Raw genomic sequence first — 27,256 nt, 5'->3', positions numbered from 1 at the left:
AAAAGGCAAAATCGGGGAGGATCAGGCAGGCTTCACGGCAGGAAGATCATGCATAGACCACATATACACACTGGAACAACTGTTGGAAAAGAAAAAAGCAAAAAATAGAGATGTACACTTGGCATTTGTGGATCTGAGAAAGGCGTATGACTCTGTACCATACTTAGAGAAAGCCTTGACTACATGGAAAAGAAAATGCGAAGGCATGGGAGTACCGGTACGGAACGAATACCTATATACGTTAAGTTTTGCAGACGATCAAGTAGTGATTGCACAAGACCAAGACAACCTCAGCTACATGATGAAGAAACTACAAGAGGAATATACCAAGGCTGGCCCAGATATTAACCTCGCGAAAACAGAGTACCTATCTACAAGTGAAGAAGACATAGAAGATCTACAGATTGATGACAACGTAACAATCAAAGGAAAGGATAAATTCAAATACCTGGGGTTTATAATCACGAAAAAGGCAACAACAGAGGAAGAAATTACACAAAGATTAGGACAAACAAGAACAGCAATCCGACAACTTAACTCAGTATGGTGGGATAGACACCTAAATATGAAGACAAAAACCCAGATTTATAAAACATTAGTGCGAAGTATTATGACATATGGAGCTGAAAATTGGATCATAAACAAGAAAAACAGCAGTAAGATAGTAGCAACAGAGATGGAATGCCTGCGAAGATGCTGCAGAGTAACAAGAATGCATAGGAGAAGTAATGACGAAATAAAGCAAAGAACATCAATAGAAACAGACATACTAACATATATAGAACAAAAAAGACTAAAGTGGTATGGACATGTAAGAAGAACTAGCGACAGCAGATGGATAAAGAGAATAACCGAATGGAGCCCCATAGGAAGGAGGAAAAGAGGACGACCCCGAAAATCCTGGAGGAACGAACTAGACGACGCCATGAGTAAGAGAGGACTAAACGATGGAGAATGGAACAACAGAGAGAGATGGAAACGGTTGAGCGAGGGAAGGCAGTGAATACTATAGAATCCCTAAATATATATATATATATATATATATATATATATATATATATATATATATATATATATATATATATATATATATATATATATATATATATATATATATATATATATATATATATATATATATATATATATATAAATATATATAAATATATATATATATATATAAATATATATAAATATATATATATATATATATATATATATATATATATATATATATATATATATATATATATATATATATATATTATACTTAATATTCTTGGGTAAAATAGGTTAATAATTTTCATTGAAGTTTAAACTATAAAGAATGTTTACAATCATTGCCTAATATTGAATCGATAAATCCATAGCTTGCAGTATATAGGTAGGTAGGTAATTTCCTAAAATTATATCCGATACTGGTGGTTCCCTTAAAATATTCCCTTTTCTAGTACACTAAATTTTAAATATGTACTTATATATTAATTAATATATAACAATATAACGTATTTAAAATAGTTTTGTATAATTATATATCATTTAAAAACTCCCATTTCCTTCAAAATTCAACTGTAGCGAAATCTCACGATTTCTTACGATTTATTTCTTCCGATATCACGATTTCTCTTCCACTTCATGTGGCATCACTGCTCCTCAATATTCGTTATTTTCGAACGTGTGTCGTGTGTGTGTGTGTGTGTATTATCAAAGAATATAGCGTCTTTTGTATCATCACAGATGATGTCAATCATCTATATTATTTGGTATCATGTATTGAAACACATAAAATAAAGATTAATAAAATGGAAGTAAAACAAGAATGTAGTGAGGAGACGTTTAAAGCAGAAATAGAGATAGAGCATAATGACTTAGATAATGCTCTTTTAGGCGACTTTAAACGTGAAATTAAGGAGGAATCCAATAGACAAAGTACACATGGCACATATGATAATTTAGACTTAAATGACAGTACTACAATTACTGAAATACACCAAGATAGAAATAAACTGAACCAATTTGAAGAAAAGCAAAAAACTGAAAAAGGTAAGTAAGTTAACAATATAAGTAACAAGTAGAATAAATAGGAATAAGGTAGATTAGGAATTCAATGATAAATTTCATCTCTTACTACTTAAGTACAAAAAGTTGGATTTTAAAAGTTAAATGGAATTTACTGAATAGAGACATTGAATAAACTTAATAGGGTCATTTCATTACAACACAACATAGATGTACACAAAATTAAACTACTATTACACTCATACACTGAAATAAATATCTACTGTAGATTTGTACCTACATAATAAAAAAATGAGAAAAATGCACACAAATGTTTGGCAAAGTATTTTTCCAACACAAATTAAAAAGCTTACCTTAGCTGCTCTAATTTAGAGTGTATTATTATTGCTGTGCCTCCTCCAGATATCTGACAGAGGCCTATCTATAATATCCATATGTAGCAACCTATGTTCAACAATGGACTAATCATAGTTGATTGATGATGATTATTGCTGTATGTAGTATATCTTAAGTTTAGCTTTAGTCTGATTTGTTTATATTTCCTTCTCTTGTTCTTCCTTTTTTTATATATTCTCAGAGTATTGACATTTTGGTTTATTGGGTTTATTGTTCAACCAAAATTATAGGGTTTGGTGAAAAAAATCCTGAAGATAACAAAATCTGCTGCCTTGTAGTATAATAGGATCATCGCTAGTTCAAGATAGTGAAGACCTGCAAAGTGTGCAGAAGTCCAATTTATAGAAGCACGTTTTTAGTAAATCAGAACATTGTTGATCAATTTTGTCCTATAGTTTATTATAACTATTTTATTTACAATGGGAATACAATTTCTGATTACTCATTATTGTTTGTTATGGACTTTTAACTTTAAGTCTGTTGAAAAAAGGATGGAAGCAAAGACAATTAGAAAATGAAAAAATCAGTTGCGGACTGAATTGTCTTTTATTCCAGTTTTTCTTTTAACTTCCTGAATTTCTGGTATAAATATAGTTCAAATTCACATTAAACAAGGTACCTGATCCATCAAATATCACGACCAATACAAATATTACATTACATTACTTAAGTATGTAATATATGGTCTTGAATTATTCAACCTGTTTTGTCCTTGCTTCGAAAAATTGTAAGAACTCTATTATGTATGTCTTTTTCCCGTTAACATAAGATGAGAGCCAAGCTTCTAAAGTATCTGATTGTGAAAGAGTGATGGACAAATCTTTGTCAAAGCAGGGACAGGTACCTATTTGATATTGAGGTAAATTGCAGATTTTGAGTTTCCAATAAATGAAATTTCTAAATATATAACTTACCTTCTTTCTGCCTAATAATGTGTGGTGAGAGCAAAATAATTTTGCATAGACTGTTGAAAAGTGTAGTAGGACTTGATGTATGGAAAGATTTCTGACTGAGACTCATCTGAGAGTGGGAACTGGCCAATGTGTGTATGTTTTGACTATCCCACTCTGGACAAGAAAAAAAAACAGAATGAATCTTTTGCCTTTTGCCTGCCTGTGTTTTCACTTGTATGATTGCTGTTTGATTTCACTCCTTTGTAAACCATGGTCTTTTCTTCCTTTTTCTCACCAAATTTTATAAAATCCTGTCTGCTACAAGTCAAATGCAGGTACCTAAAACATATTGATTATATTATTGGCAAGACTTTTGCTGCCTAAAATTTGATTATGTTTAACTTGGTTTATTATACTGTTGGCCAAAAAAAATACAACACTTTATATATGGTTATTTATTTGGATCAAAATTATTTCTTTGTAATTTGTGTCTAAATATATATACCGTATAGGTAAAAGTTTATGATTGGTATGGTAAAATTTAACAGGATATCTAACACAGATATAAAATCATATTTTCAGCGAATAGACAAAGATAACAATCATATTTCCCCTTGGTCTCCCCTCCATATTTCTCACAGACGCCCATTGCCCATTAGTGAGACGATTAGTTCCGATTAGTTCAGCTTATACCTAAGAAACTAGAGGTGGGTCGTTGACATTTTTATCGGAACCGTTTTTCGTAAACTAGTAACTAATTGATTGTTTACCCGTAGCTTCAAATATGCGAGTACATAAACAAACATATTGGCTATTATCGTTTACGTGTATAAGTATTGAAGTGAAAGAAACTAACGAAGGATATATTTATTATAACTTAAAAAATAAATTAAACAATACAAATAGTAAATAGTACTTACATTTACAATACACATTATTAAATCGCGAATCGTCTAAATTGACATTTAAAAACATAAGTTTTTCCAGCGGCGGCCGGCCAGGTGAAGTAGGTGAAGGTGAGGTTCACCAAAAAAATATAATTAAATTGAGACAAATAAATAAAAAATGAAAGCAACATTATTATATCTAAATTCTGAAATCAATTATTTATTCTCTTTTAATTAATCTAAAAATTAAACAACTAGCTTTATTAGAGGTACGTACTTGACGGCACTAGCCGTGTACTGAATCTTGGTATTCAGGAATAGGTGAATATAATTTTTGAAATGCGAAATGCATCTGCATAAGCGTTCACGGTTGCCATGGCAACGTGACGTCAGCCTATCCTTAGTGATAGCTGAGAAAACTGGTGAGTGCAGTTCCGTCTATAAAATATATTATTCGTCTTCACCCACTGTTGGATGTGTATTTGGTATTCCTATTTTTCGGAAATTTCTCTCAGCGACAATATTTTGAAATTTAGTCTATTATATAGATATTTTTTATATAGTATAGTGTATAGTATAGTATTTATTAGTTTAGTTTAGTCACAGTATTAATTTTATTTGTTTATTGCACTTTATTAATACATTTCTCTGTGGTTTGTTTCGGATTTCGGATATAAAGTGTTCTCGTGGATTTCGTTTGAACAAAAATAATTTTAGACAGACATAAATCCAATTAATGACTTCTTCTTCTTCTTTCTATGCCGTCTCCATTAACGGAGGTTGGCGACCACATTTCTAAAAGTTTCTCTGTCTTTTGCAACGTGGAATAATTCCTCTACAGTCATGTTTGTCCAGTCTCGAATATTTCGCAGCCATGATTTCCTCTTTCTACTTATTCCCTTTTTGTCATCGACTCTACCCTGCATGATGACCTGCAGAAGACTATATTAAACGGTGGCTAAATTAATGACTTGGTGTCTAATATATTAGAGACTCCGTTTAGGCATTGGAAAAATGAAGATAAAAGGGATGTTCTTTTACATGGTCGACCAACCAGTATTTTAAACATCTGCGTCTGATCCAGAGTGGTCGGCTGCAATCAGCATCTGACTCAGAGTGGGCGGCTGAATCGAAACTCACCAACCCGTTAAACAGGCGTGGTGTTTTAATCGCCAAAAAACCCCCAATGAAATGTCAAGGTTCAGAACTAAAATACCCCAGGCAAGCAGAACGAATCGTATCTAGTATAAGTACCCTAAAAAACTGTTTTCAAGTTATTAGGGCCCTAAACTCTATACATTTTTTTTAACAAATTTTTAATGAGTTTTGGGCGCGACGTAGGTACCAAAACTCCTTTTGGTCCGGCAAGCTTTCCTCATCTTCACCACTTTTTTAGGCCACGAGCCGCCACTGAGTTTTTCTACTTTTCTTGTTAACTGTGTTCTTTTATTTAAAATTAAACCAGATTTTGAACATGTATTCACAAGGAACAGATTTTGTTACAATACTACAATATTTTAGGAATATAGTGGTTAAGTTAGGATATACATGGCGATGGTTTTTCTACCACTGTAATGGACAGTTCCAATCTCTGTTCGAAATTTTTTATGGGTAATATATCATCAGACAAATACATGTCGACTTCTTTAATATATCTCGATACAGGTATATGTTTAGATGAGTCATGTCCAATTAATTTATCAAAAATACCAGTTTCTTTTTCTTGTACTGGTTGATTTTCAATAGTACAATCTTCTTTTTCTTTTTTTTATAGAATTAACCAGCTTCTTAACTCTATCTTTTGTATTTTTACCTTCATTTTTATCAGAAAATACCTGCATTTTAAATCATTATTTGTCATTTACGAATCTACGGTTTCTCACTGGTAAGCCAACTAGTCGATGGTTGATTCAAAAAAACTACGTTTTGTGTAGACGTAAACAGAGGAGCAACGAACACTTTACATCGACGAGGACGATTAGTTGATCTGAGAGACTACTACAAAACTAAAAATAACATGCGACTCTTTCGGGACAGTGGACAGTCGGGCTATCAGTTGACGTTGAAAATAAAATAACTAGGTATTCTGATTAATGAATGAGTTTCGATTTTTGATTGATCTGGATTTTCGATTTCAAATCTTTATCGATAGTTCGTCAAAGGATTTATTTATTGTAAATATTCAATTAAGAATTATTTTTCTTAGTCAAAATTATTGACCTAGTTGAAGAATAATAATTTTATCTTCAAAAAATGCACATTTTTGTAGAAGATGCAGCTTTTATGGTCCAATTTCTGAATATTGCAAGGATTGAAACTTCTCCTGACGCATTTCTGTCCGTTTCGACTACTTCTACTACAAGTACTGACATACTGCCACCGCCACCCAAGCGTCAAAAGGTGAAGGATACTTCCATTAATAAAAATATTAGTTTAGAACAAAAGAAACAAATAGCTATGGATTTACTAAACCTATGCAAAGACTCGTTTCATCCGTTTTCTATAGTTAAAGAACGAGCTTTTAAAAAGTTTGCAGGGTGGATTCCTGGATATAAACCGCCAACAAGAAAAACTTTGTCAGGTTCATTACTTCAGGAATGTTATATCAAAACTGAGCAAACTATTAGATCACAAGTTGTTAAAGAAATAGAAAATATCTGTATTACTACTGACCTCTGGACATCTAGAGTAACTGAGAGTTACATCGCATTAACTGGATATTATTTAACCGAAAATTTAGAATGTAAAACGGTTTTATTAGGCTGCTGCCATTTTTCTGGAAACCATAATTCAGAAAACATCGCTTTTGAAATTAGTGAAATTATTAATCAGTGGGGTCTAAAACGAAAAGTAAATTTTGCAGTAAGTGATAATGTCTCAAATATGGTCAAAGATGTTTTGGAATGAAAATATTTAAATTGTTTAGCTCATATGTTAAATTTATTGGTGGAGGACGCACTTAAATGCTGTCGTGTACAAATAGATTAAATAAAAAGTCTTTTTTTCGACATTTCGGCAAAAAACACATTTCAAAAAAAGTACCTTATCTTTAGAAAGGCTTTTAAAGTATCAGTTACAACATAACAAAGTTCCCAAACGGATAATCCAAGACATGGAAACTAGGTAGAACTTCACCTATTACATGTTAAAAAGAATGACCGAGTTAGAAGAGGCAATCTGTTCCACATTGGTATTAGTTAATACAGACTTAGACCAAATCTAAATAATGAAGACTGGATTATTTGTTCTCGACTTTCTCAAATTTTACGGCCTTTTAAAGAAATAAAAAGTACAATGAGATGCCAAAAATACTTGAAAGGTAGTTCAGTGATTGTTATGGTACGCTGTCTGCAAGAATCTTGCAATAAAATTTTAGAAAACGGTAACCTTACATCCATAGTATCCGACGTAGTACAATTAATAATATCGGGTTTAGCAAAAAGATAGAGGGATAGAGCAGAATGCCACATTGTCATTATGTACATTTATGGATTCATGATTTAAAGTGCAGTGATTTTCTGATAAAAATGAAGCTAAAAAACAAAAGAAAGAGTTAAGAAGCTGGTTACTTCTATAGTTAAAGAACAAGAAGATTGTACTATTGAAAATCAACCAGTACAAGAAAAAGAAACCGATAAAGATGACTTAAGTCCATGGTGTATTTTTGATCAATTAATTGGACATGGCTCATCTAAACGTACACCTGTATCGAGAGTCCATTACAATGGTGGAAAAACCATCGCCATGTATATCCTAACTTAACCATTATGTTCATAAAATATTGTAAATGTGAACACATGTTCAAAATCTGGTTTAATTTTAAATAACAGAAAAACACGGTTAACAAGAAGTAAAGTAGAAAAACTTATGTTTTTAAATGTCAATTTAGACGATTCGCAATTTAATAATAACGTGTAATATAAATGTAAATACGATTTACTATTTGTATTGTTTAGTTTATTTTTCAAGTTATAATAAATATATCCTTCATTAGTTTCTTTCATTTCAATAAATATACACATAAACGATAATAGCCATTGTGTTTGTTTATGTAGGTACTCTCTTACTTAAAACTACTGTTAAACAATCATAGTTACTTGTTTACGAAAATCGGTTCAGTTGCGTTATCGATAAAAGCGTCAAGGACACACCTCTACTCGTTACCACTGTCCCTAAGTCCCTACTTTGATTCGGTGCTTTGACGACGCGAGACGAGACGTTGCCAAATAATTTTGTATGAAGGTTTTTTATTGTGGCGTCATAATGCAGTTTATTATTTTTATTGGGAATAAGGCACAATGTGACTTTAAAATAAGCTTATTTTGATGTTTAGATTTTTAATTCGGAAATCGTACTTAAAATACGAAACATTAATAAATTTTATTTATATAGTATTTTTCATATAAAAATGCGTGCACGTCATTCAGATTTACGACGTCAGAACCCCACAGCGTTGCCAAAACATCAGAATAGTTAGTAAGTGAGAAATTTTTAACTATTTGTCAAACTAGTATATTAACATAACAGTAAATACACTTAGTTCTAAGATTACTGCAACACACTAAAATACATAAGAAAACATTTTAATACAAAATTATATATTCTAAATTTTAAACTTACCTCTATTTAGAGCATTAATAATAAAAACGTCCCTCCATTATTTCTTGTTCAAAATAATCTATCTTATATGAAAGCTTATCAGCTATCTACAACCTATGTACTTGTTTTGACATAGCACAATCACAATACACAACAATAATTAGTTTTTAAAGCTATTAATCTAAATTTAATATGTATTTATAAATACAATTTATTAATATATATAGTATATTATGATCAAATTGTGTAAGGAATCAAAACATAAACAAAATTCTTATTCTAAAAAAGCGGCAACACTTTAAACAATTTTACCACACTCTGAACTGTCAAAAAATTTTAAGTATTCAATTTATAAAATTTATATTATTAATAATAACAAATGTTTTTGGTTATTTAATCAATATAATTCTAAAATTCCCAATATAATGATGATTACATTTTTCTGATTATTATACCATGTTGACGCCTATGAAAGATAGAGCAGTTCCGTATGAGTTTCCTATTATTAGCTGTGTTAGGACAATTTGAACTCTAAGGTTGACGTTCTGGAAATTTTAAATATAAGTGACGTCACTTTATATAAATTGTGACGTACACGCATTGTTATATAAAAAATACTATATAAAACGATTTCACAAGAAGAATATACCAAGGCTGGCCTAGATATTAACCTCGCGAAAACAGAGTACCTATCTACAAGTGAAGAAGGCATAGAAGATCTACAGATTGATGACAACGTAACAATCAAAGGAAAGGATAAATTCAAATACCTGGGGTTTATAATCACGAAAAAGGCAACAACAGAGGAAGAAATTACACAAAGATTAGGACAAACAAGAACAGCAATCCGACAACTTAACTCAGTATGGTGGGATAGACACCTAAATATGAAGACAAAAACGCAGATTTATAAAACATTAGTGCGAAGTATTATGACATATGGGGCCGAAAATTGGATCATAAACAAGAAAAACAGCAGTAAGATAATAGCAACAGAGATGGAATGCCTGCGAAGATGCTGCAGAGTAACAAGAATGGATAGGAGAAGTAATGACGAAATAAAGCAAAGAACATCAATAGAAACAGACATACTAACATATATAGAACAAAAAAGACTAAAGTGGTATGGACATGTAAGAAGAGCTAGCGACAGCAGATGGATAAAAAGAATAACCGAATGGAGCCCCATAGGAAGGAGGAAAAGAGGACGACCCCGAAAATCCTGGAGGAACGAAGTAGACGACGCCATGAGTAAGAGAGGAATAAACGATGGAGAATGGAACAACAGAGAGAGATGGAAACGGTTGAGCGAGGGAAGGCAGTGAATACTGTAGAATCCCTAAATATATATATATATATATATATATATATATATATATATATATATATATATATATATATATATATATATATATATAAAACGATTTCCGAAGTGGAAATCAAAATGTTATACTACACTTATTGTAAAATAAAATTGTGGCATATTCCCAATAAAAAACAATAAGCTGCCATTTAAATCCATTTCGCCCAAATTTGATTTTGATTATCTTAAAACATTGTTCAAATGCTCAAAAGACAACAGGTCAAATAAAACCAATAAGTTTGGCAACGCTGAACTTCCCCTTTTTTATTATTTCCACTTTATTTCCACTCATGCATTATCGGCGATATAAAGGGCGGACCTAATATACCTCTCTCTTTTTAAACAGGTATTTCTCACTCCATCTCACGTAAGGTCCATACCGACCATAAACTTTTACCTATACTGTATATATATATATATATATATATATATATATATATATATATATATATATATATATATATATTTATTATGTAAGTTTTTACCTCGCTATATTTTCTTTAATTGAAATTTTTTTCTTCTTTTTTTCGTCAAAACTAGAAACATAAAGTTTGTTTCTGTGTATTTAAATATAATTTATTTGTACCAATTTTTAGTCATTTTGAAGTATTTTTGATTTGCCCAAAAAATTTAAAATTTAGAAATAATAAATAGAGAAATATAAATAAAATAAAGAGGCCGGTTTTGTTTACTGGAAATTTCACGAAGAGTTCGAAGCTAATCCATCAACGGTGTTAAGAATTTGGAGGGGGTGGTCCAGTGATGAGAATTATCGGCCTTGTGGAGGATCTGGGTGTCCTAGCTAGACTATTGCAAGTCCATGCTTTGCGCCATCTTAGACTTCTTGATCTCAGAAATAGACGGGACAGTGTACGTCAACCAAGAGATGATTTAGTTGCAGCTACAGGAAGGGTAATTTCAAGAAGAACAGTTAATCAAAGATTTCTTGGAATGGGACTGAGAGCTTACTGTTCCCTTTTGGTGTTAACCTTTGACACCACAGCATTCAACTCAACGCTTAGAATGGTGTGGAGCTCGGAAAAACTGAAATGGCCAATGGAATTTTGTCCGCCTCAGTGATGAATCTAGGTTTTGTTTGGGAGGCTCTGATGAGTACATAACACGTTTTCGAGGTGAGAGACGAAATATAGACTTGGCTTTTAAATATCGTACAGCAAGACAACCAAGCATTATAGAATGGGTTGCTGTATGTTTGGGAAGCAGATCAGCTCTAGTTCTTATTAACGGCACTCTGACAGTTCAACGATATATTGGTGAAGTACTGCAACCGGTTTTACAGCCCTACCTATGAACCATTTCAAATGCGATCTTTCATCCGGATAATGCAAGACCTCATATTGCTTGTGAAACCATGGAGTTCATACAAGAGTCTGGTATAGCGACTTTGCAGGCCTTCAAGGTGATCTGATTTGTCACTCATGAACATATGTGAGAAATAGTAAGTCGAAACCTAAATGGATTGCCACGTAAACTTAGAAGACCTGTGGCATGCCATAAGAAGAATCTGGATAAGTATTCCGCAATATTATATAGACCACTTAATTCAATTAATGCCCCATAGAGTAACTGAGTATATAGAAAATCAAGGAGGAGCCACTCGTTATTAATTTTTTGAAGAAAATGAAGTTTGTGAAGTGAATTTTTTTATAATTTTTTTAATAATAGGAATATTATAATGTATACCTCCATAAATATTTAAAAAAATATTAGTCCTTCTAGGTGTTGCATTTTTTTTACCATCAGTATATTTTTTGTCTGTATTCATTTTTCTATTGTAGTAAATGTTTATAGTTGGTTTATGTTTTAGGTTTTACTCAGAAGGAGAATAAAATGAAAATTATGGAAACATTTTGTGAACATTCATCCCATAAAGAAGACTGTACGAGTCTACATGCAAAAGGAAAAACTGTAAATAAAAATATAAAAGTGCAGTCTAGACAAAGACCTTACAAATGTGAAATTTGTTTCAAAAAAATTTCTGAAAAACATATTTTGAAAACACATTTGAAAGTGCACACTGGAGAAAAACCTTACAAGTGTGAAGTTTGTTTTAAGAAGTTTAGTCAAGCGAGTAATTGGAAAAGTCATTTGAAAGTACATACTAGAGAAAAACCTTACAAGTGTGAAATCTGTTTTAAGCAGTTTAGTGAAGCAGGTAATTTAAAAAGACATTTGAAAGTGCACACTGGAGAAAAACCTTACAAGTGTGAAATCTGTTTAAAGCAATTTGCTGAAACAAGTGATTTAAATACACATTTGAGAGTGCACACTGGGGAAAAATCTTACATGTGTGAAGTTTGTTTTAAAAAGTTTCGTCAAGCAGGTCATTTGAAAAGTCATTTGAAAGTACACACTAGAGAAAAACCGTACCAGTGTGAAATTTGTTTAAAGCAGTTTAGTAGTTCAAGCAATTTAAAAAAGCATTTGAGAATACGCACTGGAGAAAAACCTTACAAGTGTGAAATCTGTTTTAAGCAGTTTAGTGAAGCAGGTACTTTAAAACGACATTTGAAAGTGCACACTGGAGAAAACCCTTACAAGTGTGAAGTTTGTTTTAAGAAGTTTAGTCAAGCAAGTCATTTGAAAAGTCATTTGAAAGTACACACTAGAGAAAAACCTTACAAGTGTGAAATCTGTTTTAAGCAGTTTAGTGGAGCATCTAATTTGAAAACACATTTGAGAGTACACACTGGAGAAAAACCTTACCAGTGTGAAATCTGTTTTAAGCAGTTTAGTGAAGCAGGTACTTTAAAAAGACATTTGAAAGTGCACACTGGAGAAAAACCTTAGAAGTGTGAAATCTGTTTAGAGCAATTTGCTGAAACAAGTGATTTAAATACACATTTGCTAGTGCACACTGGGGAAAAATCTTACATGTGTGAAGTTTGTTTTAAAAAGTTTAGTCAAGCAAGTCATTTGAAAGTACACACTAGAGAAAAACCGTACCAGTGTGAAATTTGTTTTAAGCAGTTTAGTAATTCAAGCAATTTAAAAAACCATTTGAGAATACACACTAGAGAAAAATCTTACGAGTGTGAAATTTGTTTTCAGCAGTTTAGTATTGCGGGTAATTTGAAAACATATTTGAGAATACACACTGGAGAAAAACCTTACAAGTGTGAAATTTGTTTTAAGCAGTTTAATGAAGCAGGTGCTTTAAAATTACATTTCAGAGTACACACTGGAGAAAAATCTTACAAGTGTGAAATTTGTATTCAGCAGTTTAGTCAAGCAGGTAGTTTGAAAAGACATTTGAGAGTACACACTGGAGAAAAACCTTACCAGTGTAAAATCTGTTTGAAGCAGTTTACTGAAGCAGGTGCTTTAAAAATACATTTGAGAGTACACACTGGAGAAAAACCTTACAAGTGTGAAGTATGTTTGAAGAAATTTAGCGAAGCAGGTCATTTTGAAAAGACATTTTAGAGTGCACACTGGAGAAAAACCTTATAAGTGCGAAATTTGTTTTAAACAGTTTTCTGCAAAGGTTTATTTGAAAAATCATTTTAGAACGCAGACTAGAGAAAACATTTGCCAAGTCTGAAATTTTCTTTAATATTAGTTTACTATAGTAACAGTCGATTTGAGTGTGTTTGTGGAAGTCTTTACGGTTAGTTAAAGAAATTATTACTTCCGAAAAAAAAACACCCAAATAACTGAACCTGTGTATCTTCTGGTGCTGCGCAGAACAGTCTAATCCAAGCTAACGGTCCCTCTAAATGAGCTAGCAATCCACCGTTTGGCGAATTCTGTTTCGTAATGATATAAAGTGCCGGCATCACAGTGAAAATTTGGCTACCACAGGCGGCTAACTTTTCTGACGGCTCTTCTGAAAATTGCTTAAGTTAAATGCCAAATAAAAGAAAGTTCAGTGTCACTAATCAGCAATCGAGACGTAATAAAAGGGTGTCCATATAGAGGATGCTTTCACCGAAACAATTAAATACAGTAATCGGAAAGAAGTGTTGGTGTCAAATGTTAAACTAATTAACCAGTAAAAAATTACTACAGCAATTAATATAAATACAAATTTGGTATTTAGGTATATTATGAAAAATGTGCCCGAATGTTTCAAAAATCCCTAGTAGTAATTAGTGGAAACTATGGATTATTTAATTTTAGAATATATTTTCAAAAATCTTTTTTGTGGTTTAAATGTTTTTAGGGCAATCTAAAAAATTTCAGACCATCCTTTTAATAGCTTATCGTTGGAATTAAATGGGGATGAAAGAATAAACAAGAAACCAAAAGAACTATTAAGAGAAGGGAGAGTCATAGACAGACCACTGGCTCAGACTTCTCGACTTCAACACTCAGGGAGATGGAAACGATTGACCTTGACGGTAAATAAGAAGCAGAATGAAGTCGGATCTCTGCACAATAATTGTCTGAGGGGATTAGCAAAGTCGGACTCAAGACGAAAATGCTTTCGGCGGCTGGGAAGAGCAAACTGACCAAGGAGAGGAAAATTACAGAAAAAATTTGAAAGGATTAAAATCCTTACCAGTACATTTAAGAAACAAGGAGAGTAGCAGCATTTTGCTACAGACCTGCTCAAATGAAGTCACAAAGAACTGATTCAGTGAGACAATTAGTGGACTGAGAACAAGATTCCTGGTCTTTGTGTCTGAGCCAAAACTCATAGATTCATAGGTGATCAGGGATCGGCATCTGAATACGAAGCTGAGGACACACAACTGGTCCCTGTTAAGCTGGAAAATAAAGAAGGGGACAGCTCCTGACTATCTCTATAGATGATAAGTCCTGCAGGATTCTGAAGAAGAACTACCAAGCTTAATATGGACTTGGAAGGGTAAGATTCAGATACCAGCGAGCCAAGAAAGATGTAGCTCAGGCCTCAGATTAACCTTCAACACTGCAGTGCAGCCTCGGCAATCTTGTAGCGCTTGGGGGACGTTTGATATTACCCTCATACAAGAGGGTAAATCAAAGGGTGGTCCAAGGTTTAGGAAGGACAAATAAAACAAACCGGAGAAAGTGAAAAGATGATATCTTTAAATATGTGCTACATATAGGAATAAGCGTTTCTGGCAGGATTTACATTGTTGAATTTTTGCGATTTGTTATATCTACGCCCATTTATGTTGATTTGTCTAATATTAAATCAGTAATAAAAATGGATTTCCACAAGAAGTTGAGAAGTTTGTGTCGCTTCTGAAGTATAGAAAATGTAGGTTATTTCTATGTCTTGAGATACATTTTTTTGTATTAATTTTAACTTACGACCTATTTTCACGAATTACGAGGCGTGTTTTTTTAAGTAAGTACCGTTTTGGAATTAATAAAAGACGTGCAAAGATATGGCAATAATTTTATTTTTACATGAAAGCCTGTACCTTAATCTACTTTTCTGCATAATTTCCGTGAATATTGAGGCACTTGTCATAACGTGGCACCAGTTTTTGAATACCCTCCTGATAAAATTCTGCCGACTGACTTGTTAACCATTGCATCACAAATGTTCTGACTACGTTATCGTCTTGAAGACGCAGACCGCCCAGGTGTTTCTTCAAGTGCTGGAACAAATGGTAGCCGCTGGTCTCCAGATCAGGGCTGTATGGAGGATGATCTAGAGTTTCCCATTTAAATGATTTGATGAGATCTTTGGTCTGATTAGCCACATGTGGACGGGCATTGTCATGCAGCAAAACGATACCCTTACTCAACTTGCCACGTCTTTTGTTCTGAATTGCACGACGCAAATTTTTCAATGTCTCACAGTAAGACGCTGCATTGATTGTCTCATTACGAGGCAGAAACTCCACTAGCAATACTCCTTTTCTGTCCCAAAAAACTGTGCACATGATTTTCCGGGCAGAAATTGTTTGCTTAAACTTCACTCTTTTGGGTGATGATGAATGTCGCCATTCCATGGATTGTTGTTTCGATTCTGGTGTGACGTAGGCCACCCACGTTTCGTCACCAGTAACAATTTGGTCTAAAAAATCTTCACCTTCACTGTGGTACCGCTCAAGGAAAGTCTGCACTGCCTAAACTTTGGGTTTTGTGCAAATCCGTCAACATTTTTGGAACTCAACGTGAACACAATTTCCGGTAATTCAAGTTCTCGGTAACAATGCGATACAAAACACTACGAGAATACTGAGGAAAGCAGTCGGACAATTATGAAATTGTAAAGCGTCTGTTTTCTCTCACCTTTTCGTCCACTTCCAGCACCAAATTTTCATTAACGACTGAAGGACGCCCACTCCGTTCTTCATCATGCACATTTGTGCGGCCATCTTTAAATGCTCTCACCCATTTCCTTACCATTCCATCACTCATAGTGTTTTGTCCGTAAACTTCAACGATCTCACGATGAATATCGATCGGTTTTACGCCTTTAGCACTAAGAAATCGTATAACAGCCCGTACTTCACAATCAGCGTGACTCACGATTGTTAGAGGCATTTTAAACACTGGAGTAAACAATGAAGAATCAGACTGTAATGGCGTCAGTGCGTAGACAAGAGATGTAGGTAACATGCGCGGAACGCCGACCGTAGCGCTGCGGCGGCGGAATCGCAAAACATTACTTACTTAAAAAAACATGCCTCGTATAACACTGATATGACACATTGCATGTAGCAACGTTTTCAGCCTGGCAAATACAAGGCTTTATCTCCGTTTTTCTCACACTTGTTTCAAGTCTTCTTTGCTTTGTAAATGTAGAATCACAGTTACTACCATATTAGTATTTTCTCTGTGGGAAGAGTATGGACTGAAGAGTAAGTGTCGGATATTAGCGGTAAATATCGTACTTTTATCTAAAGCCTTTATTCTTCCAATACTGACCATAGACTTCTTCCCCTTTCCATGCTGTTCTATGGTCGTTCAACTTCTTCCTACATGTTCTCTGATACCCATTTTTTGTGCGTTCGTCCTCTTTTACGTTTCTATTCCCATTCTGTTCATTGAATGATTTGTCGGTTCCACCTAACAAATTTTTACCTACTATTATGTCCCGCAAATTATAATTGTACAGCAATCTTTTAATTAGTCCCGCTCATCAAATTATCGTTATTGTCTTTTAGTTTTATATGGAGCATCTGCATTTCCATGACTTCTTATGATTTAGCTATTATTTCATATTCTATTTCGTAAAATATATTCTACATGGGAGAATACATTAGTCAAATATTTTATTCAGGAGATATTGTGGATAAGCGGCACATTCATTTATTTTTTTGAACCATTTATCGACTAATTTTTAACCATTTATCCACCCTGTGGAATATTCTAGCATTTATAAAATACTAAAATTAAAACCCAACTATAGCCTCATGTCTTGTTAATATTCTGTTGTTTGATTTATTCCCTTGTGTTACATAACAAAAAAGTTGAATACTTTAACAAATAGCCTTATTTTTCGTTAATACAGGGTATAAGTATTGCAAACTTTAAGGTGTAATTCTGCATGAAAAAATAATGACATTTTGTTTGATAAACATATGTCGACAAATGCTTCGTTTCCGAGATAGGAGGTGTTGAAATTTTTCTTACAGATTTATTTATTAATCGGCTAAAAAAATTTAGACAACAAATGTTTTCCTTACGCCGCTGCTACTGCGCACAAATATATTCGTTTCATATTCGGACAAACTACTAAACAAAACCGAAGTGTGTGTGCATCTCGCGAACTTCGAACAACAACGCAATTTGTGGGCCGCTTATGGGCAACGTACGGGCACCAAAACATGGCGGTCATCACTAGTTGCCAGATTGCAAGATATTAACAAAGTAGAAGTAATAGATTTTAAGAAGAGCTATGAGTCATACCGACGCAGTACACAAGTTTACGTGTTACCGCGTGTTAGCTACGTTCTACTAACTATCCTAATAATTACGGCTCTTTAAGTTCATTCTTAGACTGTCTTCCGTGGAGATAGGTTCGACTCCGAAATTTGTAATAGTGCAGTAAATTTTGTCTCCTTTTTAGTTAGTTTTATCGTAATTTGTAGTTATTAATCATTTTTAATTTAATTTAGGGAAGACTTTTATAGACAATACTTTGTGAAAATCTTTTTTGTATCCAGTGAATTAATTTACTTGATAGTAAGGTAAGTATGGATTTATTTGTTAAATATTTGATTTGCAATCGTTTTTATTATTTTATCATTTTTGGGATCATTCTGAATAAAAAAAGTTAATTGTAATTTTTCTCTAAAGTTGATAAAACTGAACAAAAAAAAACGAAAAATGATGATTGAAGACTCAAAAACACAATTATTTTTGAATTCACCAAGCGTTGTTCATCAGTTTCTTATACTTTAGTTTGGGCTTATTTAATTTAAAAACATTGTTTTTATTTGTTTGAGGCCCTTATCACAACCTAAAAAATGGATTTATACAAAACTGTTAAATAAATTAGGACCACTTTTTGCATGAGCGACCTCTTGTTATTTTTCTATCATACATTAATTTGTTATTTATTTATTGCTCCTCTAGATTTTTTTCAGTTCTTACAAGGTTTATTTATATTATAAGCCAAATTAGTGCAATGAAAATATTTTACATTTTTACACAGCAATTTTTATCGGCAATGAAGACGGGAAGTCGTAAATTTTTATTACATTTTTCAATGTGAGATAAAATAAAAATGCGATGACTAACTGAAATGTACGAGAGAAACATAATATGTCATGATTATTGGAAATACTCGACATCATTAGCACGTGCAAACCCTACCCTGTCGCCTAATTTCTTATGAAATTAAAATGAAAAATGTTTTTAGGGTCCATTTATTTTTTCGGCATGTGTATTTACGAGGTCCACGAGGTTTTGAAAGATCTTTACTGAACTATCTTATCATTCCAGGCCCTAGAAGCCTGTTTCAATCCATAGATTGATCGTTTGAGGAAACAAACTTTTTCTTCCTCTTCCTGTCGCCTAATTTCTTATGAAATTAAAATGAAAAATGTTTTTAGGGTCCATTTATTTTTTTCGGGCATGTGTATTTACGAGGTCCACGAGGTTTTGAAAGATCTTTACTGAACTATCGTATCATTCCAGGCCCTAGAAGCCTGTTTCAATCCATAGATTGATCGTTTGAGGAAACAAACTTTTTCTTCCTGTTTGATAAAACCCTCAGGTTGCATCATATAGACCTCTTCTTTCAACGCCCCATTTAAAAAAGCAGTTACATCAAAATGTTCAACAAACAGATTTAACTGAGCTGATAAAACAAATAATAACCTTAGGGTTGAGGTTCTAGCCACAGGGGAAAATGTGTCAAAGTAGTCTTTTCCGTAAGATTGAGAAAAACCTCTAGCTACTAATCTAGCCTTATATCGAGTATTGCTTTGTGCATCTGTTTTCAACTTGAAAACCCATTTAGACGAAATAATATTCTTATTGGATTATCTACTGAAGTCCAAACCTCATTATCTATAAGTGAATTATATTCAGACTGCATGTCTTGAAACCATCGTTCACGATTGTTACCCTTTAAAGCTTGTTCTACTGTAACAGGTTCCTCATCAGAACTAACTAATTGATAGGTAACATAATCTGTTAACTAATCTGGTGGACGCCTCTCCCTGAGTGGCCTTTTCCTATCCTCCAATTCATCAGTATAATCTACATCTGAATCAGAGAAAGGTGTAACGTATGCATCAATTGATTCTTGATTTTCAGAATCATTTGAATAATCATGAGTGAATGTAAATGATTCATCGTTTATAGACTCATCACCAATATTTCCATTAAATTCCTCAATAAAAGGAGTTGATTCTATTATAACCTCAGGTTGAGTCGAAATTGAATTCTTTCCATACATTATGTGTTCAAAAAATACAACATCTCTGCATTTTTCTATTTTTACTCTACAACTGGTCCTTACCAGTCGGTGGTTTGTAATTAGGCTTCCAATTTTTGGAATTCCTCTTGGGGCATTTAGGACGGATATGGACTTTACCTCTGCAGCCGTGACAAGTGGGGATGAATTCGGTAGTGAATTGAAAAGAAGGCTTCTTCTTGATAAAATTATTTTTTGTAAACAAAGCTTTTTCCTTACTATTCTCCCTCAACTTTTCACGATCTGTAATATCATTCAACAAGGTAATGACTTCTTCACTTGTAATAGATGTATATGTTGCACAGTATCCATTCACAACCTGTTCTTCAGTGTTGGGAAGTCCACATAGCATCAATGTCTCAAATATAATCACTAATGAAAAGAAAATCTTTTAACTTTCTTTTTAGAAACATTAAAATTACTGAGTTCTCGGGAAGAACCGCGTTGAGAATTTAAAACTCGACGTTTCGGCACCCATTTTGGAGCCATTATCAAGAGTGATATGGTTCGGTTCGAGTTCGGGGTCTCAATCTGCCTACTCCCCTCACTTGAGACGTACCAATATCGTGTTCTATATTGCAAGAACTGTCTCTCGGCACTGAGGTCTCAATCTGCCTACTCCTCAGTGTCGAGTGACAACCGGTCTTACCCTGTGTGGCTGCTTTTATACTCGCTGTATGCGCGGGAACGGTATGCGCTGACGTGGTCTGAACTGACGTGGCCTGAGCGGTGTGGGCGGGAGGTCGCTGAAGCAGGGGTCGCCATGTTGCCGGCAATCGTTTCGCGTCATCGCGCGTGTTCAAGCTGTTAGGCCGTTTTTCGATTTCGATAGCTTCACGAATGATTCTCGCTTTTAATGAGCGGATGGGAGCGATGGTTTTTGCTTTTTCGAAATCTATTTTGTGGCCTGTCTGAATATGATGTTGGGCTAGGGCTGAAGTGGTATCGGAATGTTTGACTGATAGAGAATGTTCGTAAATACGGTTATGGATTCGTCGGTTTGACTGTCCTACGTATGTACGTGGGCAACTGGAACAAGGTATCTCGTAGACACCATGGTCTTCATTGGGGATTTGGTCTTTTACGGATCTGACGAGATTGGACAATTTGGAGTAAGTGGTGAAGATGGTTTTGATATTAAGAGGGATAAGAGTTCTACTGATCTTGTCAGTAACACCTTTAATGAAAGGTAGAAAGATTTTGGGTTGATCCGGCGGCAAGGTTTCTTTTTTGGATGGAATGGGGTTTAGAAGTTTTTGATTGCTTCTATTGATTTGGGTTTTGTGGTAGCCGTTTTGTAGGAGTGTTTGTCTTATTAAATTGATTTCGGATGACCTGTGATTGTGGTCGCTAAGTCTTATGGAACGGGAAATAAGAGTGTTGATGACTGAATTAAGTTGGGCGGGGTGATGATGTGACTGGGCATTAAGATAGCGGTTTGTATGAGTGGGTTTCCGGTACACGGAATAGGAAAAACTGTGAGGTGGATTTTTCTGAATAAGAACATCAAGGAATGGCAAAGACGCTTCAGACTCAACTTCCATCGTGAATTGAATGCTGGGATGTATTGCATTCAGGTGGGAGAGGAAGAAATCTAATGTGTCTTTACCATGGGGCCAAATGACAAAGGTGTCATCAACGTACCGTAACCAGCAGGTGGGTTTGAGACTTGACGAGGACAAGGCTACTGTTTCGAAATGTTCCATGTAGATATCTGCTATTACGGGAGAGAAGGGCGATCCCATTGGGGCACCTTTGATTTGACGATAGAAATGATTTTGGAACGTGAAATATGTATTAGACATGCAGTGTTTTATAAGAGATAATGTGTCTTGGGGAATTTGATGTTTAGAGTCCAAGATGGAAATGGTTTCATCGATGGGAATGTTGGTGAATAAAGAAACAATGTCAAAACTGACTAGTATGTCTGAGGGTGAAATAGAAAAGTTTTTCAGAAGATCAATGAAATGAAAAGAGTTTTTGACAAAGGACGAGGCGTTTTCGGCTAATGGTTGTAAGGATGAAGCGAGATGTTTTGCCAATTTCTGAGTGGGACAGTTGTATGCACTGACGATGGGTCTTAGGGGAACATTGGGCTTATGGATTTTTGGAAGGCCGTATATCTTTGGAATTCGGGATGATTTTTCTCTGGGTATAAGAGATTTTTTGAGGTCTGGAGGTAGAGTAGACTTATTTATAATGGATTTGGTCGTTTTTTCTAGATATGTGGTTGGATCATTTGGGACAAGTTTATATTCTGTGGAATTCAGAAGTTCGGACATTTTGTCGAAATAGTAGAACTATTGTCGGTTGTCACTCGACACTGGGGAGTAGGCAGATTGAGACCTCAGTGCCGAGAGACAGTTCTTGCAATATAGAACACGATACTGGTACGTCTCGAGTGAGGGGAGTAGGCAGATTGAGACCCCGAACTCGAACCGAACCGTATCACTCTTGATAATGGCTCCAAAATGGGTGCCGAAACGTTGAGTTTTAAATTCTCAACGCGGTTCTTCCCGAGAACTCAGTAATTTTCATACAAATATATATATATATATATATATATATATATATATATATATATATATATATATATATATATATATATATATATATATATATATATATATATATATATATATATATATATATATATATTATATATATATATATATATATATATATATATATATATGTATGTATATATATATATATATATATATATATATATATATATATATATATATATATATATATATATGTAAATATATATATATATTTGTATGAAATAGGTAGCTCAGCTTCCTCCGTGGATGTGTTGGTTGTTGCTCTGAAAACCTGAGTCTTCTAACATTATTGCCACAAATTGGTCGCATTGCTCCTGTAGTGATCCTTTCCCAAGTTAATATGCTCCTTTTCTAACTTGGCTGCACCGTACTGAAGACGACCAATAGTCAGAAATACGTATATACGGTTACCTTCCGTCTTATACACATGTTTTATTATATATTTTCTATTTTGTTGCGAGCTATGCAGATATCTTTTACCTTTATTTATATATATATATATATATATATATATATATATATATATATATATATATATATATATATATATATATATATATATATTCCTCCAAATCAAGTCATTGAAAAGAACGAGAACTAGAACAAGTGATCAATCGAATTCCAACTCCTCGGATATTGTTAGGTGACTTTACCTCCCATAACCAAATAAGGGGTTCCAAATATACTTCGTCGTTAATACCGGTTTGCTGTCGTGGAGTACCCCATATGGTATTTATAAGGTAAATCGTTTGCCTTATGGTACAAAACCTGGTTGTTCAATATTTCAAGCTATTGTAGAAAAAGTTTTACAAGGTTGTGCAGGTACCGTAAATTTTTTAGTTGATGTAGTCGTCACAGCTAAGAATTTTGATGAACATTTAAAAAATCTGGAGAAAGTCTTATGTAGATTAGACAAGGCTGGATTTAGGTAAAATTCAGGAAAATGTGAGTTTTTTAAAGATAGTATTTCTTACTTGGGTCATAAAATTACAAGCCAAGGATTAGAAAAAGATAAAGGAAAAGTAAGTGCTATAATTAATGCACCTCGACCCAAGAATTTAACAGAAATTCGTGCTTTTGCCGGGATGATAAACTATTATTCACGTTTTATTCAAAATTTGCAAGGAATTTAAAAGCCTCTATACAATTTAATTAGTAAAGGTACAGAATTTAAGTGGACAAAAGAATGTGAAATGGCAAAAAAAGAATTAGTTTCAGACAAATTGTTAGTTCACTATGATCTACAGAAACCTATTCGTGTAGCTTGTGATGCTAGTGATTATGGTATTGGAGCGGTTCTAATGCATGTAATGGCTGATGGTTCAGAGAGGCCAATTTATTATATTTCTCGTGTGTTGACTAAGGCTGAGCAAGGTTATAAATGATAATGAAAGAAGCATTAGCTGTATATTGGTCTGTTTCTAAACTCTACCAATATTTAGCTGGTCAGAAATTTGAAATTTCAAGTAACCATAAGACTGTGCAAGCTATCTTTGGAGAGCATAAAAGCTTACTAAAAATGGCTGCTGGGCATATTCAACGTTGGTTATTGTTTTTAGCTGGTTTTAATTATATTTTTCGCTTTATTAAAGGCGTCGATAACTCTAAAGCTGATGCTCTATCAAGGTTACCTGTACCTGTAGTTGAAGATGAAATTGAAACAGATTTAAATTTTGAATATATCAATTTAGTGGAAAACTTACTACCAGTTGATTCAAATTTATTACGTTCTGAAACACGAAAAGATGTAGTTTTAGGTAGTGTGTATAATTTAATTCTGGAATGGCGACCAAGGCAAGAGGCATATCGAAGCAGAGGACGACCACCGACTAGATGGACGGATGATATCAAGCGCATTACCACAAACTGGATACAAGAAGCACAAGATAGGAATAGGTGGAAAATTTTACGGGAGGCCTACGTTCAGCAGTGGACAAATATAGGCTAATTGTTGATGATGATGATGATGTATAATTTAATTAGATATGGGTTTCCTAAACATACTGAAAATTTAATTTTTAAGCCTTTCTTAGAAAGAATGAGCTCTCAATAGAAAAGGGTATTATTATGTGGGGTTATCAAGCAGTCATTCCCACTAGCCTCAGACAACAATTGCTTGAGGAACTTCATAGTAATAATGAAGGGATAATTAAAATGAAATCAAATGCGCGTTCATACTTCTGGTGACCTAACCTAGATTCTGATATAGAACAAAGAGTAAATGGTTGTAAGGTCTGTGGACATCTAAAACCAGAGCCCACCAAAGCTAAATTAATTAAAACTCAATTATCGACTTATTTTTATGAAAGAATTCATGCTGATTTTATGGGACCTATTAAGGGGAAAATGATACTCATAATTTTTAATACTTTTTCAAAGTGGCCTGAAGCTTTCATAATGAGTTCTACTGATACAGAAGCTACTATAGATCGTTTTAGAGAATGTTTTTCCCAATTTGGTTTGCGCGAATTGTTGAAACGGACAATGGAAGTCAGTTTACTTCTGAAAACTTTTGTAATTTATTAACTAATAATGGTGTAAAATTTTTGACTTCACCACCTTTTCACCCAGCATCAAATGGATTTGCGGAAAATGCAGTAAAATCTGTTAAATCTGGTTTAAGGAAAGCACTTTTAGATGAAAAAAACAAAAATGTTTCATTAAATACATTATTGTGTCGATATCTTTTCTCTTACAGAAATTCAGTTCATGCTACAGAAATTCAGTTCATGCTACAACAGGGTTGTATCCCTCAAATGTTATTTTTAAGTCAAAGATAAGAACACGTTTATTAGATTTATTAGCACCAAAAGGTGTGCAAGTTAATGAAAAACCAAATAAGCAAGAACAGAATTATAAAGGGAAAATAGATGTACATTTTGAAGTAGGGGAGAGAGTCTGGTGTAGAGATTATAGGAACCCAAATAAAAAAGGTTGGGTGGAATGTGAGATTGATGAGATTTAAGGTGATAGAATTTATTTTTGGTAAGGTAATAGATCAAAACATTGTTTGGAAAAGACATTTGAACCAGATATTAAAGAATATATCTAATCCCTTAGATCTAATTGTACCAAATGAGAATGTGTCTCAAAATCCAGTTATTATACAAAATGAATCAGAGCAAGAACTACCCATAACTCCTAGAACATAGCTAGAGCCGATTCCAGAAATAAGTTCGAATGATTTAAATTTAGATAAAAATACATCAGAGGTTAAAAAGGAAATTTTGTTAAAAACTGTATCTGGTGCAAAAGATAATCTTAAGTTAGTTAGTAGTAGACCTAAGAGGAAATTAAACCACCACAACGATTGAATTTGTAAAGGAAGGTATTTGTAAGATATTCATGTTTAAGAGTAAGAATAATTGCGTTTTGTTATTTTTGTATTTCTGTGTTTAGTTTAAAATAGGTACTGTCATTTATCAAGTTACTATGTATTTGAGGAATTAATAGATGGACAAAGCGGATACTGGAATGGAGTCCAAGAGATGATGCCTACCGAAGCAGAGGTCGTCCACCAACACGTTGGACTGACGATCTAAAACGTTGTCATAGGAATTGGATGCAAGAGGCACAAGATCGAAATAGATGGAAAATTATGAGGGAGATCTATGTCCAGCAGTGGATAAGCGAAGATTGAATGATGATGTATTTGAGGACATAACCTCTATAATGTAATTAATTAGGGGTTTTTGTAAAAGGCACATGTTTTGTAAAATGTTCTTTTGAAATACCTATATGTTTATTTGAGCCATCTACCAGTTATTACTACATAACAGATACTCTCGAGGGTGTCACTAGTATCAGAATTTGTGTTGTACAACCACAAAAATCATCGATGGTTTTAAAATTAATAGCACCGCTTCAACTCCTATACCAGAAGTCTAGTGAACATCTCGACAAAAATCAGGACAAACTGCTGCAAACTTCTGAAGATGTATTCTCCTTGACATCCAACTATTACGGGCGAACGAAGGTAACCAAACATCGAATAAACACTGGAATTGCTGCTCCCACCAAACAAGCTCCTTATAGAAGAGTCCCGTTTACAAAATGAGAAGAAGTCGAGACAATGTTAAAGGAAATACAGGAACAAGGTGTAATAGAACCATCACAAAGTCCATTGAGTTTCTTAGTTGTCTTGGTGAAAAAGAAGGATGGCTCTACTAGATTCTATTTGGATTACAAGAAATTAAATTATGTTACGGTCAAGGATAGTTATCTATTGGTATTGATGACACCGTGGATGCTGTGACTGGAGCGAAATGGTTTTCAATATTAGATTTGAAAAAGTGGAAATGGGCCCAGCAGAAAAATCCAAGACAGCGTTTTCGACTGGCCAAGGTCTATGGTAATTGTCCTGCACTTTGGTCTTAGTAACGTCTCAGCCACCTTTGAACGTTTTATGGAGACAGTGTTACGGGGATGTACATTGGAAGGGGACAATGTTACTTTTATACATTTTGAATAAAGTATGAGTTAAGTTTGGGTAAAAAACCACGGTACAATATGTACATTGGACGGTTGCGTTCCATGATTATTTACTCTAAAATGCTAGGTCATGTGTCTATCTGGTACTTGACTAAGGTTCTGAGTACTATAGGACGTGTTTAATTGATTATCAAAATGCAATATCAAAGTCGATGAGGTTTCTCACAAGTCGAGCAAGTTTTAAGGATCTACATTAAATATGA

At 33.8% G+C, this 27,256-nt stretch overlaps 1 protein-coding gene and 1 long non-coding RNA gene across 2 annotated transcripts in view; one reads left to right on the top strand and one right to left on the bottom strand.

Annotated features, from left to right (window-relative positions):
- The first annotated feature begins 1,656 nt into the window (after positions 1 to 1,656).
- LOC140443262 (uncharacterized) lies at positions 1,657 to 14,320 on the top strand. Its single transcript, XM_072534408.1, has 2 exons — positions 1,657 to 2,043; positions 11,986 to 14,320. Exons 1-2 carry the CDS (start codon positions 1,803 to 1,805, stop codon positions 12,966 to 12,968), a joined length of 1,224 nt encoding a protein of 407 aa, XP_072390509.1. The 5' UTR covers positions 1,657 to 1,802; the 3' UTR covers positions 12,969 to 14,320.
- Positions 2,381 to 27,256, bottom strand: part of LOC140443263 (uncharacterized) — a 44,628-nt gene continuing 19,752 nt past the window's right edge. The window contains exons 3-4 of the long non-coding RNA XR_011951191.1: positions 3,330 to 3,647; positions 2,381 to 2,730 (exon numbers count right to left, since the gene is read on the bottom strand). This is a non-coding gene — a long non-coding RNA (uncharacterized lncRNA). The remainder of the gene's footprint in view (positions 2,731 to 3,329; positions 3,648 to 27,256) is intronic.

This window comes from Diabrotica undecimpunctata, chromosome 6 (genome assembly GCF_040954645.1).
Source record: "Diabrotica undecimpunctata isolate CICGRU chromosome 6, icDiaUnde3, whole genome shotgun sequence".
Classification (NCBI taxonomy): Eukaryota; Metazoa; Arthropoda; class Insecta; order Coleoptera; family Chrysomelidae; genus Diabrotica; species Diabrotica undecimpunctata.
This window is presented reverse-complemented; position numbering and strand designations above follow the sequence as displayed.